This window comes from Chiloscyllium plagiosum, chromosome 19 (assembly GCF_004010195.1).
Source record: "Chiloscyllium plagiosum isolate BGI_BamShark_2017 chromosome 19, ASM401019v2, whole genome shotgun sequence".
Lineage (NCBI taxonomy): Eukaryota > Metazoa > Chordata > Chondrichthyes > Orectolobiformes > Hemiscylliidae > Chiloscyllium > Chiloscyllium plagiosum.
In genome coordinates this window covers 6021847-6035610 of record NC_057728.1, presented here as the reverse complement: position 1 = coordinate 6035610, position 13764 = coordinate 6021847, and the positions used below count along the sequence as shown (strand labels likewise).

At 43.8% G+C, this 13764-nt stretch overlaps 1 protein-coding gene across 1 annotated transcript in view; it reads right to left on the bottom strand.

The window, feature by feature from the left end:
- Positions 1-13764, bottom strand: part of LOC122559483 — a 203261-nt gene that overhangs the window by 43103 nt on the left and 146394 nt on the right. Inside the window, exons 13-15 of the mRNA XM_043708985.1 lie at positions 12661-12788; positions 7197-7383; positions 2418-2582 (exon numbers count right to left, since the gene is read on the bottom strand). Of these exons, the coding sequence (XP_043564920.1) occupies positions 2418-2582; positions 7197-7383; positions 12661-12788 (480 nt within the window). The remainder of the gene's footprint in view (positions 1-2417; positions 2583-7196; positions 7384-12660; positions 12789-13764) is intronic.

Here is a 13764-nt window from a genome sequence, read left to right as displayed (position 1 = left end):
TCGTTGCTAGTGCACCCTGTCCAAACCCAGACCAGAACATGAAAGCAGAAACTATGACGACATTCAAGGATGAGCTAAAGGGCGTTCAAAACAAAACTGTTCCCACAATAGAAGAGGCAAAGCTTCCGAATATCGACATCTGAAGGTGCAAAAGAGCACGCAGATTAGGATAAAGCCAAAAAAAAACTCATGACAGATGGAAAGAGCTCAATGCTGCAGAAATTCTGTAAAACCAGAAGAAGTAGAAAGAGGCTATTCTGCCCTTCAGTGTGATAATGTCTAACCTGATAATCCTTAACTGCACTTTCCTGCCTTTGATTCCTTTCCTGATTAAGGGTGGGCAAAGGTGGCTACAGGTTGTTTTCCTTTATCGGCCAAGGTCTAGAGGGCAGCAGGAAGAGGGATTCGCAAGGCATAGTTGGATAACAGATTGTCACAAAGCGGTTGCAGTCAATGTGCAGTGGATGTGGGAAGATGGTGCACGACAGATAATTGAGACCACCATGACAGCAGATCTCCTGACAACCGCAGCTTTAAGCACTGCAGCAACAGCAACTAGAGCATAAAACCAGGAAGGTTTTGTAGAACAGTATAGAACATTAGTTATACTACACCTACAGAACATTTTTTGGCCACTGTATCACAGGAAGGATGTTATCATGGTAGGGAGAATACAGAAGAAATGTATAAGGGTGTTACCAGGAAAAGTTGAGGGGAAAGATTGTATAAGCTTGGTTTCTTATGACAGCATAGGAGGCAGAGAGAAGATATAATTGAGGTATGTACAATTATGAGGGACTTGCATAGGTGGGATAAGGAGAACTATTTCCATTAGCACAGCGGCCAATAACCAAGGAACAAAGGTTTAAAGAAAATCATAGAAAAGGGTTTTTTTTTTAAACCAGAGATGATGGCATTGGACATCTGGAACTCCCTTACTGAATGGATGCTACAGGAAGAAATTCTTATTATAGTTAAAAAAGACACTTGGATATGCACCTGATATGCTGCAATCTGCAGAGTAATGCACCAAAAGCTGCAACTAAGATTAGACGGGATCACTTTTTCTTGGCTGGTAGAGAAATGATGGACTGAAGGACTTCCTGCTATGCCATAAATATATGTATGCTATTTTTTTTCTGGATAGCAGGTGCTGTAATGGTTCAGCCATTGTCATTTAATTTAGAATCTATTGTTTTTATATGTGCCCATTACCATTTCCCTTAACTACACCCCATTATTGTGGGCGGCACGGTGGCTAGCCTCACAGCGCCAGGGACTGAGTTCGATTCCAGCCTCAGGCGACTGTGCTGTGTGGAGTTTGCACATTCTTCCCGTGTTTGCATGGGTTTCCTCCAAGTGCTCTGGTGTTCTCCCACAGTCCAAAGATGTGCAGGTCAGGTGGATTAGCCGTGCTAAATTGCCCATGATGTCCAAGAATGTGCAGGCTAGGTGGGTTAGCCAAGGGAAATGCAGGGTAACAGGGGTAGGGTAAGGGGATAGGTCAGGGTGGGATGCTTTTCAGTAGGTTGATGTGGACCTGATGGGCCAAATGGCCTATGTCCACACTATGAGGATTCTATGAACTAGATCTAACTCCTTTTTGAAAACATTCACTGCTTTGGCCTAGACTGCTTTCTTTGCCAGAGAATTCAGCAGCTCAGCATTCTCTGGGTGAAGAAATTTCTCCTTATCTCAGACCTAAATGGACTGTGACCCCCCCACTGCCCTCCCAGGTCATTGAGAACATCCTTCCTTGTTAACCCTGACTAGTCACTGTTAGAATTTTATAGATATTTATCTGGACCTCCCTCATTTTGCAAATCTCCAGTGAAGGTAGTCCTAACTGATCCAGTCTCTCTCTGCATTTACAATCTTGCTGTTCTAGGAATGAGTCTGGCAAACCTTCATTGTATTGTCTCCATAGCCAGAACATCCTTCCCCAGGAAAGGAGACCAAAACTGCACACAATACTCCGGGTATGGTTTCACCAAGGCCTGTACATTTGCAGCAAGACATCCCTGCTCCTGTACTCGAATCCTCTCGCTGTGAAGGACATCATACCAGTTGCATCTTCCCCCTTCCCAAACTGTTGCCATTGAGATAATAATCTGCCTTCCGAGTTTAGCCACCAAAGTGGATAACCTCATATTTGTCAGAGCCAACATTAACAGTGTGGGGAAGTCAAAAGCTACACAGTAGTTTATCTCTGGAGGTTCAGGAGGATTTACCCTTTCATGTTTTTAACATTCAAACATGCCGAAGGTTCATTTGGAACTGAGTTGAAGACACTCCAAAGCAACTTACATTTTTCTGCCACTGACTGGTTCCGTGTATCTGATGCAACAAAACATACCATCACAGAAAGCTGAAACACAAGGAAAAAGCTACAAAGATGGAAGAATGAAAAGATATACCTTCATTCTCTGCAACAACAATGTAAAGCGAGAGACGACCATACGAGGCATCCAACTGTCTGGCAGCTGTATCGAACATCCCACACTCTGGCAATCTCAATATTATACTTGATGCCCTTATAGAGACAGCCTCATTGATAAGCAGCCTTGGCTTTAGTTTTTGCACTAAATGGAGAAAAAGAATGATGGAATTTATAGAAAGATTTCTATTGCACGTTTTGGACTGTTATAGATTTCTATGAGATCTGCCATCATTTTTCAAAACTCCAGTGAATACAGTCCTATCTGATCTTAGCCAATGCAGCACAGTGACTCAGTGTTTAGCACTGCTGCCTCACAGCATCAGGGACCCAGGTTCGATTCCACCCTTGGGCGACCATCTGTGTGGAGTTTGCGTGTTCTCCCTGTGTCTGTGTGGGTTTCCTCCAGGTGTTCTGGTAACATACCACAGTCCAAAGGTGTGCAGTTTAGGTGGAAGGGTGAAACTAAACTGCCCCAGAAGTGTGCAGGCTAGGTAGGTTAGCCACAGTGAATTGCAGGGTTACAGGATAGGGTAGGGGTATGGGTCTAGGTAGGATGATCTATGGAGAGTCAGTGTGGACTCAATGGGCCGAATGGCCTGCTTCCATGCTGTTGGGATTCTATGACTTCTGAAAGCTCTTTTCAGTTAGTTACATGGAAAGGGGCAATACGTGGTCAAGAGCACGGTGCTGGAAAAGCACAGCAGGTCAGACAGCATCCGAGAAACAGGAGAATCGATGGTTTGGGCATAAACCCTTCATCAGGAATGAGGCTTGTGGGCCGGGAGGGTAAGAGATAAATGGGACAGGTCAAACCGAGTTGGAAGCTTGGGAGTGGGAATAAGGTGAGGGGAGGAGGAAATGAGAACACTGGTGAAATCCACATTAATCCCGTGTGGTTGCAGGGTCCTAAGGTGGAAGATGAGGCATTCTTCCTCCAGGTATTGGGTGGTTAGGGTTTGGTGATGAAGGAGGCCCAGGACCTGCATGTCCTTGGTGGAGTGAGAGGGGGAGTTGAAGTGTTCAGCCACGGGTCGGTGGGGTTGGTTGGTACGGGTGTCCCAGAGATGTTGTCTGAAACAATCCGCAAGTTGGCATCCTGTCTCCCCGATGTAGAGGAGACCAGACCGAGTGCATCTTTTGCAGGAGATGAGATTGGTAGAGGTACTGGTAAATTTCTGTTGGATGTGGAAGGAACCTAGACCCCATGACTCAATGGCGGGAGCATTACTAACTGTGCCATGGTTGCCACATTCTTACCAATATTCGGTGAGGCAAATGGAAGGAATGTTGAAATCTAGGGCATATCATTCCTGTTCAGAAATCCAAGCTAAAATCTGAAATTTGTTTTCGAGTCTCAATGGTTCAGGATTAGACAGGCAGCAGCTGAACTAGGCAGGCTGCAGGATCACTGTCCAACTATTTATGCTGGACTAATTAAACACAGCGAGAGTGGGCTAAAACCGAAGGGAAGCTGAGCAGCGTGAGGGCGAGGAAGCTCAGCCAATGTCGCCAGCGGTGGTAGGTGTGCAAGAGACACTGATTGGGACTTGGCTGTGATGTTCCAGGCTTTAGATACTCCCCACTGCCTATTTCACAGGAGGAATAGCCAGTTGAGTGGGTTGCCTAATGACACCAGAATTTGACAAAGAAATTAATAGCTTCAGAAAAGAATTGGGAAGAGCAGAGAACAGAGTAGAAAAAATAAATATGTATTAATGTTTAACCGATGCAGGGCAAGTTAAATATGTTGCTAAAATACGTATTAAATATATAGTATTCCAAAGAACACAAAGAACAGTACAATGCAGAGTAGGCCCTTTGGCCCACCAAGATCCATGCTGACATATGACCCTTTCTAAAACTTAAACCCTTTTGCCTCTACGCAGTCTGTATCCCTCTATTCCCTCCCTGTTCATATATGTATCAAGATGCCTCTTAAACATTGCTATTGTATCTGCCTCCACCACCTCCTCTGGCACTTAACACCTTCTCTGTAAACAAAAACTCACCTCTCACATCTCCTTTAGCCTTGCTGTAAGGAGAAAGTAAGGACTGCAGATGCTGGAGATCAGAATTGAGAATGTGGTGCTGGAAAAACACAGCAGGTCAGGCAGCATCTGAGAAGGAGGAGAATGGACGTTTTGGGTAACAGTCCTTCATGAGGAATTTCTGAAGAAGGGCTGTTGCCCGAAACAGCGATTCTCCTGCTCCTCGGATGCTGCCTGACCTGCTGTGATTTTCCAGCAGCACACTCTCGATCTTATTACCGTAAACCTATTTCCCCTTGTAACAGACATTTCTATCCTCGGAAAACGACTCCAACCATCTACTCTATCCATGATCTCATCATTTTTTAAACTTCTATCAAGCTACCCCTCACTTTTTCATGTTCAAGTGAAAACAAACCAAGTTAATCCAATCTCTCCTCATAACTAATAGCCTCGAAACCAGGTAACATTCTGGTAAACTGTTTCTTTACCTTCTCCAAAGTTTCCACATCCTTCTGGTACTGTGGCGACCAGAACTGTATGCAATATTCCAAAAGTGGCCAAACTAAAGTTCTATACAGCTGCAACATGACTTGCTAATTTCTATACTGTATGCCCTGACCAATGAAGGCAAGCATGTCATTATGCCTTCTTGACCACCTTATCTACTTGCACTGCCCCTTTCAGGGAACTGTAGACCTGTGCATCTAGATCCCTCTGTATGTTAATGCTTCTAAGGGTTCTGCCATTTACTTATATTGCCCTCCTGCAGTAAACTTTCCAAAAGCATCATCTTGCATTTGTCTGGATTAAACTCCATCTGCCATTTCTCTGTCCAAGTCTCCATCCTATTTATATCCTGCAGTATCCTCTGACAATCCTCCTCACATCCACAGCTCCCCCAATCTTTGTGTCATCCGCAAACATGGTGGGCCACCTACATTCTCCTCCAAATCATTTAGAGATGTGACACACAGAAGCAAGACATGCCAAACCTTTACAAATCACTGGTAAGGTCTCGGCTGCACTGTGGCCGATTCTAGGAACGTCACCTTCAGAAGGTCATGAGGAAGTTGCAGAGTACAAACTCCTCCTGGCGTCAGGAGTAGGCACTGTGTTCATGTTTTTATAGGCATAAAGAAACATTACCATGTTAATGTTAACATAGAACATTTGTGAGGGAGCACCGAGTGGGATCTCCCGTGGAAGCTCTCTACTTTTCGGGTATAAGACAAGGCTGAATGCAAATTGCCAGTCCTTGGAAAATCTGGCTCTTTGGATTCAGTTTTTCCACACTGGTGGGATTCTATGATTGCATTGTTATCATGGCGATTGGAGGTTGATTATTTCAGGGGAGTATCCAAGCCTCAGTCACCATTAGGTGCTTCATCAATGACCTTCACTCCATGATGAAGACAGTGGTGAGAAACCTCTCTGATGACTACACAATCTGTGACTCCTGAAGCAATGTTTGCCTTCTGGAGCATGACCTGGACAACAGCCGGCCCGGCTGACAAGGGGCAAGTAACATTTGCACCACATAAATGCCTTCCAATAACCATCTCCAAAAGGAGAGTTTAGCCACTCCAATGATATCCAACTATTGCTGAATCCTCCACCATTAACTGGGCCAACATATAAATATTGGGGTGGCAAGAGCAATACCTTCCAGTACCGCTGAAAAAAGCCACCTCTCTCTGGAATAGCTCGTGAAGATAAGAGAGTTTTTAAGTCTGATGCAAAAGGTGCCGTGTTCAACATGTTACATTGGTGCTGCAATGGTTCATCAGACTGTGTGATACATTCCAGGGTGGATCATGAAGACCTTGAGACATCGACTGAAGAGACTGTAACTTGACTTGAATTTTCATCACTCTTACCCCAGAGTTACAAGAAAACCATTCAGACTCATCAAGTCATAGAGGTCTACAGTACGGAAACAGGCTCTTTGACCCAACTTGCCCCTACCGGCCAGTTCTCACAATTAAACTTGTCCCATTTGCCTGCATTTGATCCATATCCCTCCATGCCTATCCCTCCATGGACCTGTTAAATGACAAAATTGTACTTGTTTCCACCATTACCTCTGGCAGCCCGTCCCAGACACTCACCACCCTCTGTGTGAAAATACTGCTCCTCTGGACCCTTTTGCATCTCTCCCCCCTCACCTTAAACCTCTAGTTTTAGACTCCCCTACCACAGGGAAAAGCTGTTGGCTATCTACCCTATATATACCTCTCATGATTTTGTAGATAATATATAATTCACATTTATGTAGTGCCTTTGACAACACAAAACATTCCATGGTGTGCTTGTTGGACAACAAAAAAAATTAAAGCAGGGAATGAAATGGTATTCAAATGTTTGGTCAAAAAGATAGATGTTAAGGAGGACCTTAAAGAGCAAAGAGAAGTAGGGAATCAGAGAATTAAATGAGTTTGAACTGCTTGCATTGGAAAATGATCATAACAAAGATGAAGTTTCTTTCAGTGGGTACTTGAAATAGAGGATTCAGTCAGGAGAAAACCACTCATATTTCCAATAGTTTCTCAATTTGTCATCTTGCTGACCCCTGTGAGTGTTCTAACATGTATAAGTGGTTTGGAGAAGAAATGCAGGTGGCCTGATTAGCAAGTTTGTAGATGCCACAAAGGTTGGCGGACAGTGAGGAGGATATTGCAGGATATAGACAAGCTGAAGACTTGGGCAGAGAAATGGCAGATGAAGTTTAATCTCGTCAAATGCGAGGTGATGCCTTTGAACCTTACCTGGTGTAGGTTGCTGCTTTTGCAGCATCCTGAGGGAGACCTTCTTACTGGGCGATCCTTCACCTTGGCGGTTCACCGCAGAAACAGTGATGTTATAGGTGGGCTTCTGAGGCAAATCTCGTAAATAGATATAGTTAGCATTTGTCGTATATCGTACAGGTGAGGAATCCGGTACCTGGACATTAACCTGTTGAAACAAAGGAATATTTATCTTACCAATCAGCCAACATCTTAAAGTGACCCTCACCATTAAATTGTTGCTTAGAAACAAAGGGGCAAGACTTCATCTAAATTCTCAATTTTCTCTGTTCCCACATTCCAATGATCAAAAGTAGAATTATGGACAATCCCATTCACTCAAAGAATAAAGAAGAAGAAACAATACAGCACAGGTCTTGCAGCCCACCAACACATAATGCCTTTTGAAATAAAAAATCTTTTACCTTGACATGGTGCATATCTTTGTATTCCCTGCCTATTCATGATCTGTCAAAGTGCCTCTTAAACATTGCTATTGTATCTGCCTCCACTATTTCTTCTGGCAGCACATTGCAGACACTTACCACCCTCTGTGTCAAAACCTGCCCCTTACGTTTCCTTTAAACTTTCTCCCCTTTTACCTTAACCTATGTCCCCAAGTAACTGACATTTCTACCCTTGGAGAAAGACTCAGAGTATCCATTCCTCTTGTAATTTTGTAACTTCTATCAGGTTGTTCCCCCATTGTTCAAAGTTCAAGTGAAAGCAAACTAAGTTTGTTCAATCGCTACTCCTAGCTAATACACTCCAAACCAGGCAAATTGTGGTAAACCATTTCCGTACCTTCTCCACTGCCTCCACATCCTTACAGTAGTGTGGTGACCAGGATTGTACACAATACTCCAAGTGTGGCCTAACTAAAGTTCTGTACAGCTGCAACATGACTTGCCAATTTTAATAATCTGACCGACAAAGGCAAGCATGTCATATACCTTCTTGACCACCTTATCTACTATGTTGCTACTTTCAGGGAACAGTGGACCTGCATGCATAGATGCTTCTGTATGTTAATACTTTAAGGATTCTACCATTTACTGTATACTTCCCTCCTGCATTAAATCTTCCAAAATGTATCACCTTGCATTTGTCCAGATTAAACTTCATCTGCCATTTCTCTGCCCAAGTCTTCAGCTTATCTATGTCCTGCAATATCCTCCTCACTGTCTGCCAATCTTTGTGGCATCTGCAAACTTACTAATCAGGCCACCTACATTCTTCTCCAAACCACTTATATATATTAGAAACAACAGGGGTCCCAGCACTGATCCCTACGAAACACTACCAGTCACAGATCTCCAATCAAAAAAACACCCTTCCACTGCTACTCTGTCTTCTATGACTAATCCAGTTCTGTATCCATATTACCAGGATCACTGCAGATCCCATGTGACTTCACATTTTGTATCAGCCTGCCATGAGGGACCTTGTCAAAGGCCTTGGAATTCCTAATTTAAGAAACAAAATGTTATCCACACATTATCTTGTAGCAAATGTGTTTTTTCACAAGAAATATTTACTTATTGGAAGTGGGCGAGGCCGGCACTGATTGCCCAACTATAATAGAGGAAGTAAGTGAATCAGTTAACAATCATCTTACTTTGAGAAAGTGAGAACTGCAGATGCTGGAGAGTCAGAGTCGAAAAGTGTGGTGCAGAAAAAGCACAGCAGGTCAGGCAACAACTGAGGAGCAGGAGAATCGATGTTTCGGGCATAAGCCCTTCATCAGGAATCCTCTTACTTTCTCTCGCTGAGCCTTCATCCAATGGCATGTTTCCCAATTCTCAATAACGTACCTTTTGCTAGAAATCCTGGATGCCACACTCGGACAAATGTTGTCACGACGTCAGACATAGTCACTCCCACCTCACACCTGGAGATCAGCTCTTTCATCCATATAGTCAGTCCCACCTCACACCTGGAAATCAGCTCTTTCATCCACATAGTCAGTCCCACCTCACACCTGGAGATCAGCTCTTTCATCCACATTTTGGATCTAGGCTGTAATGGTGACCGGAGCTGAGTGGTCCTGGTGGGTTCCGAACTGAGCATTCAGGAGTGGGTTTCTGTGGAGAAACCACTTGATTGAACTATTAATGACACCTCCCATCACTTTGCTGACGATTGAGAATAGACTGATGAGGCGGTAATTGGCTGGGTTGTGTTTCTCTTGCTTTTTGTGTGCAGGACTTTTCCACCTTGCTGGGTAAATGCCAGTGTTATAGCTGCATTAGATTACCTTGATAGGTTTCTAATTCAGATGCTGCCAGATCCCACAAACAGCAAAAGACAATAAAAGCCTAATGATCTGGTTGACATGTTGATTGAGGAATACATGTTGGGCAGACCATCAAGCACATTTCATTTCTTTAGCACTACACTGAAATGAAGCTGAGGAGTGTTTGAACACTTAATAATATGGAGGATGGTGCTATTACCACAGTGAGCACTGGTCTCATACAGTTTTATTAAGATCCCTTTCACTGAAGGGTGGTACGTTGGCTCAGTGGTTAGCACTGCTACTCCACAGTGCCTGAAATTTGGATTTGATTCCAGTCTTGGCTGGCTGGCTGACTGTGTGGAGTTTGCACATTCTCAGTGTCTGAATGGGTTTCCTTCGGGTGTTCCGGTTTCCTCCCATAGACCAATGATATGCTGGTTAGATGGATTGGCCATGCTAAATTGCCCATAGTGTCCAGAGATATGTAGATTAGATGAATTAGCCATGGGATGTACAGGATTGCAATGCAGGATAGGGTAGGGGAGATGGGTCTGGATGGGATGCTCTTTGGCAGGTTGATGTGGACTCAATGGGCTGAATGGCCTCTTTCTGCACTGTAGGGACTCTAAGACACTATGAAAGTGGAATAACATACAAACGGGGAAAGAGAGCCTTTTCCTTTCTTCTGGACAGATTGCTGACTCATGTTAAAATGTAATTTAATTAGAAAAAATGCTGAGCTATCATTCTAGTACGCCTTTCTACAAATCTTTTACTTATGGGGAAAAGGTGATCAAGTGGAAATATCACTGGACTATTAATCTAGATGATCAGGCTAATGCTGTAGGTACATGGGGTCAAATCCCTCTATAGATGATGGCAGAATTCAAATTAGATTAATAAAAATCCAGACTGTAAAGTAATGGTGACGATAGAATTACCATTGATTGTCATTAAAAAAAACCCCACACTCCCACTCCCAGATCACATTTAAACTCTGTCCAGCTATCACTTTAATTAGTTCCTACTTTCCAGTCCAGGGTTCCTGAATGATGTTGAGAAGTGAGAACTCTTCTAGCCAAACATAGTCGCCCCACTCTTTTATCTTGCAGCCATGGAGAGCCCAATATCCTGTTGTACCAAAGAGGGAGATGTGGCGTGGCTAGTGTACAACAGCGTTCCCATGAAAACTGAGGGAAAAAAAATCAGTTCTCTTTCTGGAGCGCTGGTGGCTAATCTTCCAGATTACCTGCAAGTACCTTGGATCTTTAATAGACTGACCTTAAACCCTATCCTCCACAACCCCTTACCCCTGGCACATTATCACCTCCAACACAACCTCTGTGAAACAGCTATAATGACGTCTATCTAGCTGGTCTATATTCCTGAGACCCTAAAGCAGTCTTTGGCTCCAACAGGCTGTTCAAATTGATCTCCCACATAAATTAAGAAACTAGGTGTGGACTTTGGAACATTGAAGAATCCAACAGATATTTATTGCAACTAACTATTCTATGCACATATTACTTTCTTCAATGTCTGTGCTAATATTATGCCATTAGTTAACAACTGAAGAAGCTGCTTCCAGCATCATGTCATGTTTCAAATGATTCAAAGTATGAGGAATATGATGTCTTTACACCCTCCGATGCTATGATGCAGTGATGATATCACAAGCACGCCTCTCAATGGGGCACACTGACTTATTGCTGACAAAACACAACAGCCTCAGAACCTACGATTCATTGGCCAAATTCAAATGAGGCCATGGTCCTGAATTCATCCATATTTTAACAGATGTTTTAGCAAAAGAAAGGAATTTTCCATTTTGCAACCACCCCGAGCAGATTATGAATAGTTTTAAGAATTAGATTAGATTACTTACAAGAATTAGATTAGATTACTTACAGTGTGGAAACAGGCCCTCGGCCCAACAAGTCCACACCGACCCGCCGAAGCACAACCCACCCATACCCTTACATTTATCCCTTACCTAACACTACGGGCAATTTAGCATGGCCAATTCACCTGACCTGCACATCTTTGGACTGTGGGAGGAAACCGGAGCACCCGGAGGAAACCCACGCAGACACGGGGAGAACGTGCAAACTCCACACAGTCAGTCGCCTGAGGCGGGAATTGAACCCGGGTCTCTAGCGCTGTGAGGCAGCAGTGCTAACCACTGTGCCACCGTGCCGCCCACTCCTTCTCTCCCTGCTTTTTACTGTCACAAAGCTTGTCCCTTTTTTCCTAAAAGCTGTTCCTTGGCTCAAGGAGACACTGTCCTTGATTTTTTTCCTGAGGGGTAGTAAACCAGGCCGGGCTCTGATCAGTCTGGTTTGGTACTGAGATTAAAGAGTATTGAGAGGCCTTTTTGTTTATATGTTCAGGCTAAAGTCGCCATGTTTTAGAAGTGACCTGTAGAATGAAAGGGGAGTGGTCAGCTCTCCAGCTGAGCAAGTTAGTTCAGTCCAGAATTGGTTGGGAGTTCAACAGTGAGCTGTGTGGTAACTCTCTCTTCTACCCTTCTAACTTCAACCTGTAAGCATCTGACCCTTTTTTGCACTGTGTCTTAAAGGGGGCTTGTTTATTGGGACTGTTGTGTATATTCAGAACAACATACTTAAGTCTAGTTTGGATAGACTGAGGTCTGTAGGGGTTCTTTATTCTGTTCTTCATGTTTCATTTGTAACTTTATGAATAAAGTTTTTGTCTGTTTTAAATCTGGTAGTCAACCCTGCTAATTTAATCTGAATAATTTTTACTGTACACTTACCAAAACAAATTGCTATAACCATAACAAATTGTTATGGTCTGGGCTGCCTGTTTAAGAATGAGATTAGATTAGATTACATTACAGTGTGGAAACAGGCCCTTCGGCCCAACAAGTCCACACCGACCCGCCGAAGCGCAACCCACCCATACCCCTACCCCTACATTTACATTTACCCCTTACCTAACACTACGGGCAATTTAGTATGGCCAATTCACCTAAGCTGCACATCTTTGGACTGTGGGAGGAAACCGGAGCACCCGGAGGAAACCCACGCAGACATGGGGAGAACGTGCAAACTCCACATAGTCAGTCGCCTGAGGCGGGAATTGAACCCGGGTCTCTGGCGCTGTGAGGCAGCAGTGCTAACCACTGTGCCACCGTGCCGCCCACAATGCTTTGAGTGGTCTGGCCTAGTCCATAACAGTACTCACATTGTATTGTATTGTCTCATTCGGGGATGCAGAAGGTGGTTTCCAGCTGACAAGCACACAGTATGATTCGAATTCTCCCACCCTCACTTGCTGAGGGGCTGCTGGGGTCTTGTTGGATGGGACTGTAACTGCAGAAGCAGGAAACAAATTAATTGCACTTTTCCTTTTCAAAAACATTCATCCAAGATAAAGGGACAGGATTCAGGGATAAATCAGCAAGGTGGTGCAAGCATTGCTTTTAATGGCTTGAAATATCTAAGAGATGGGTTGCCAACTCTAGTTACCCATGTTCCTGGCAGTCCCCAACACGGCCTCGAACAGCCTCCAACAAACTCCAAAAATTAGATGCCTGATTTGTCATTCTCTAGGCATACTACCTTGTATCAGATAGAAAGCAAGCAGACCCAATTGCATGATTCATAACTGCCTGTGAAGAAACTTTTGTCTCATAGCAAACAAACCAGAAATAGTCAAAAGAAAATGACTATTTTAGCTCTTCAGAGGGTCTTGGAGATTAGCGACAATTCCAGGAGGCCAGGAAAGAGTTGACAATCCTTGTAGGAGGAAGGGAGGAGGACAAAGGAGTTAGATATTTTGAGCTGCCGAGAGAGCGTGAAGTGGAGAGGGGGCAGTACACCAAGTCTTTGTCTGAACACAGTGAAGAGGAAGGAACGCGCAAAGGAAGGTGTGATTTTACTGAGGTAAAACCCCAACAAAACGTTTAAATCTTCAGAGAAGCACTGACGATGATCTCTTGAAAACACTCAGGAGAGGCAAGGAACAGGTAGCACTAAACCAGCAGGGGCTGGAGGATAAGGAAAAAAAAAACAGACCTCGCTTTAAGCTTTTTTTTCAAAATGTCTACATCCTGAGTGGAAATAAGTGAGACAGCTGTTGGAAGCTTTTATACAGAGAAAGCTTTTATACAGAGCCACCTTGGATTTCCAAAAAGCTTCAAACAATTGATAGTAAATGCATTTTGGAACAACAGTATCCCAAATTTCATGGGAACAGATTCTGCTGACAATTTGGGAGTTCCAGGTGAGATCAGGAAATAATGAGGGTCAATACAGCAATACGTGCGGAAGGTATGGAGAGGTTACA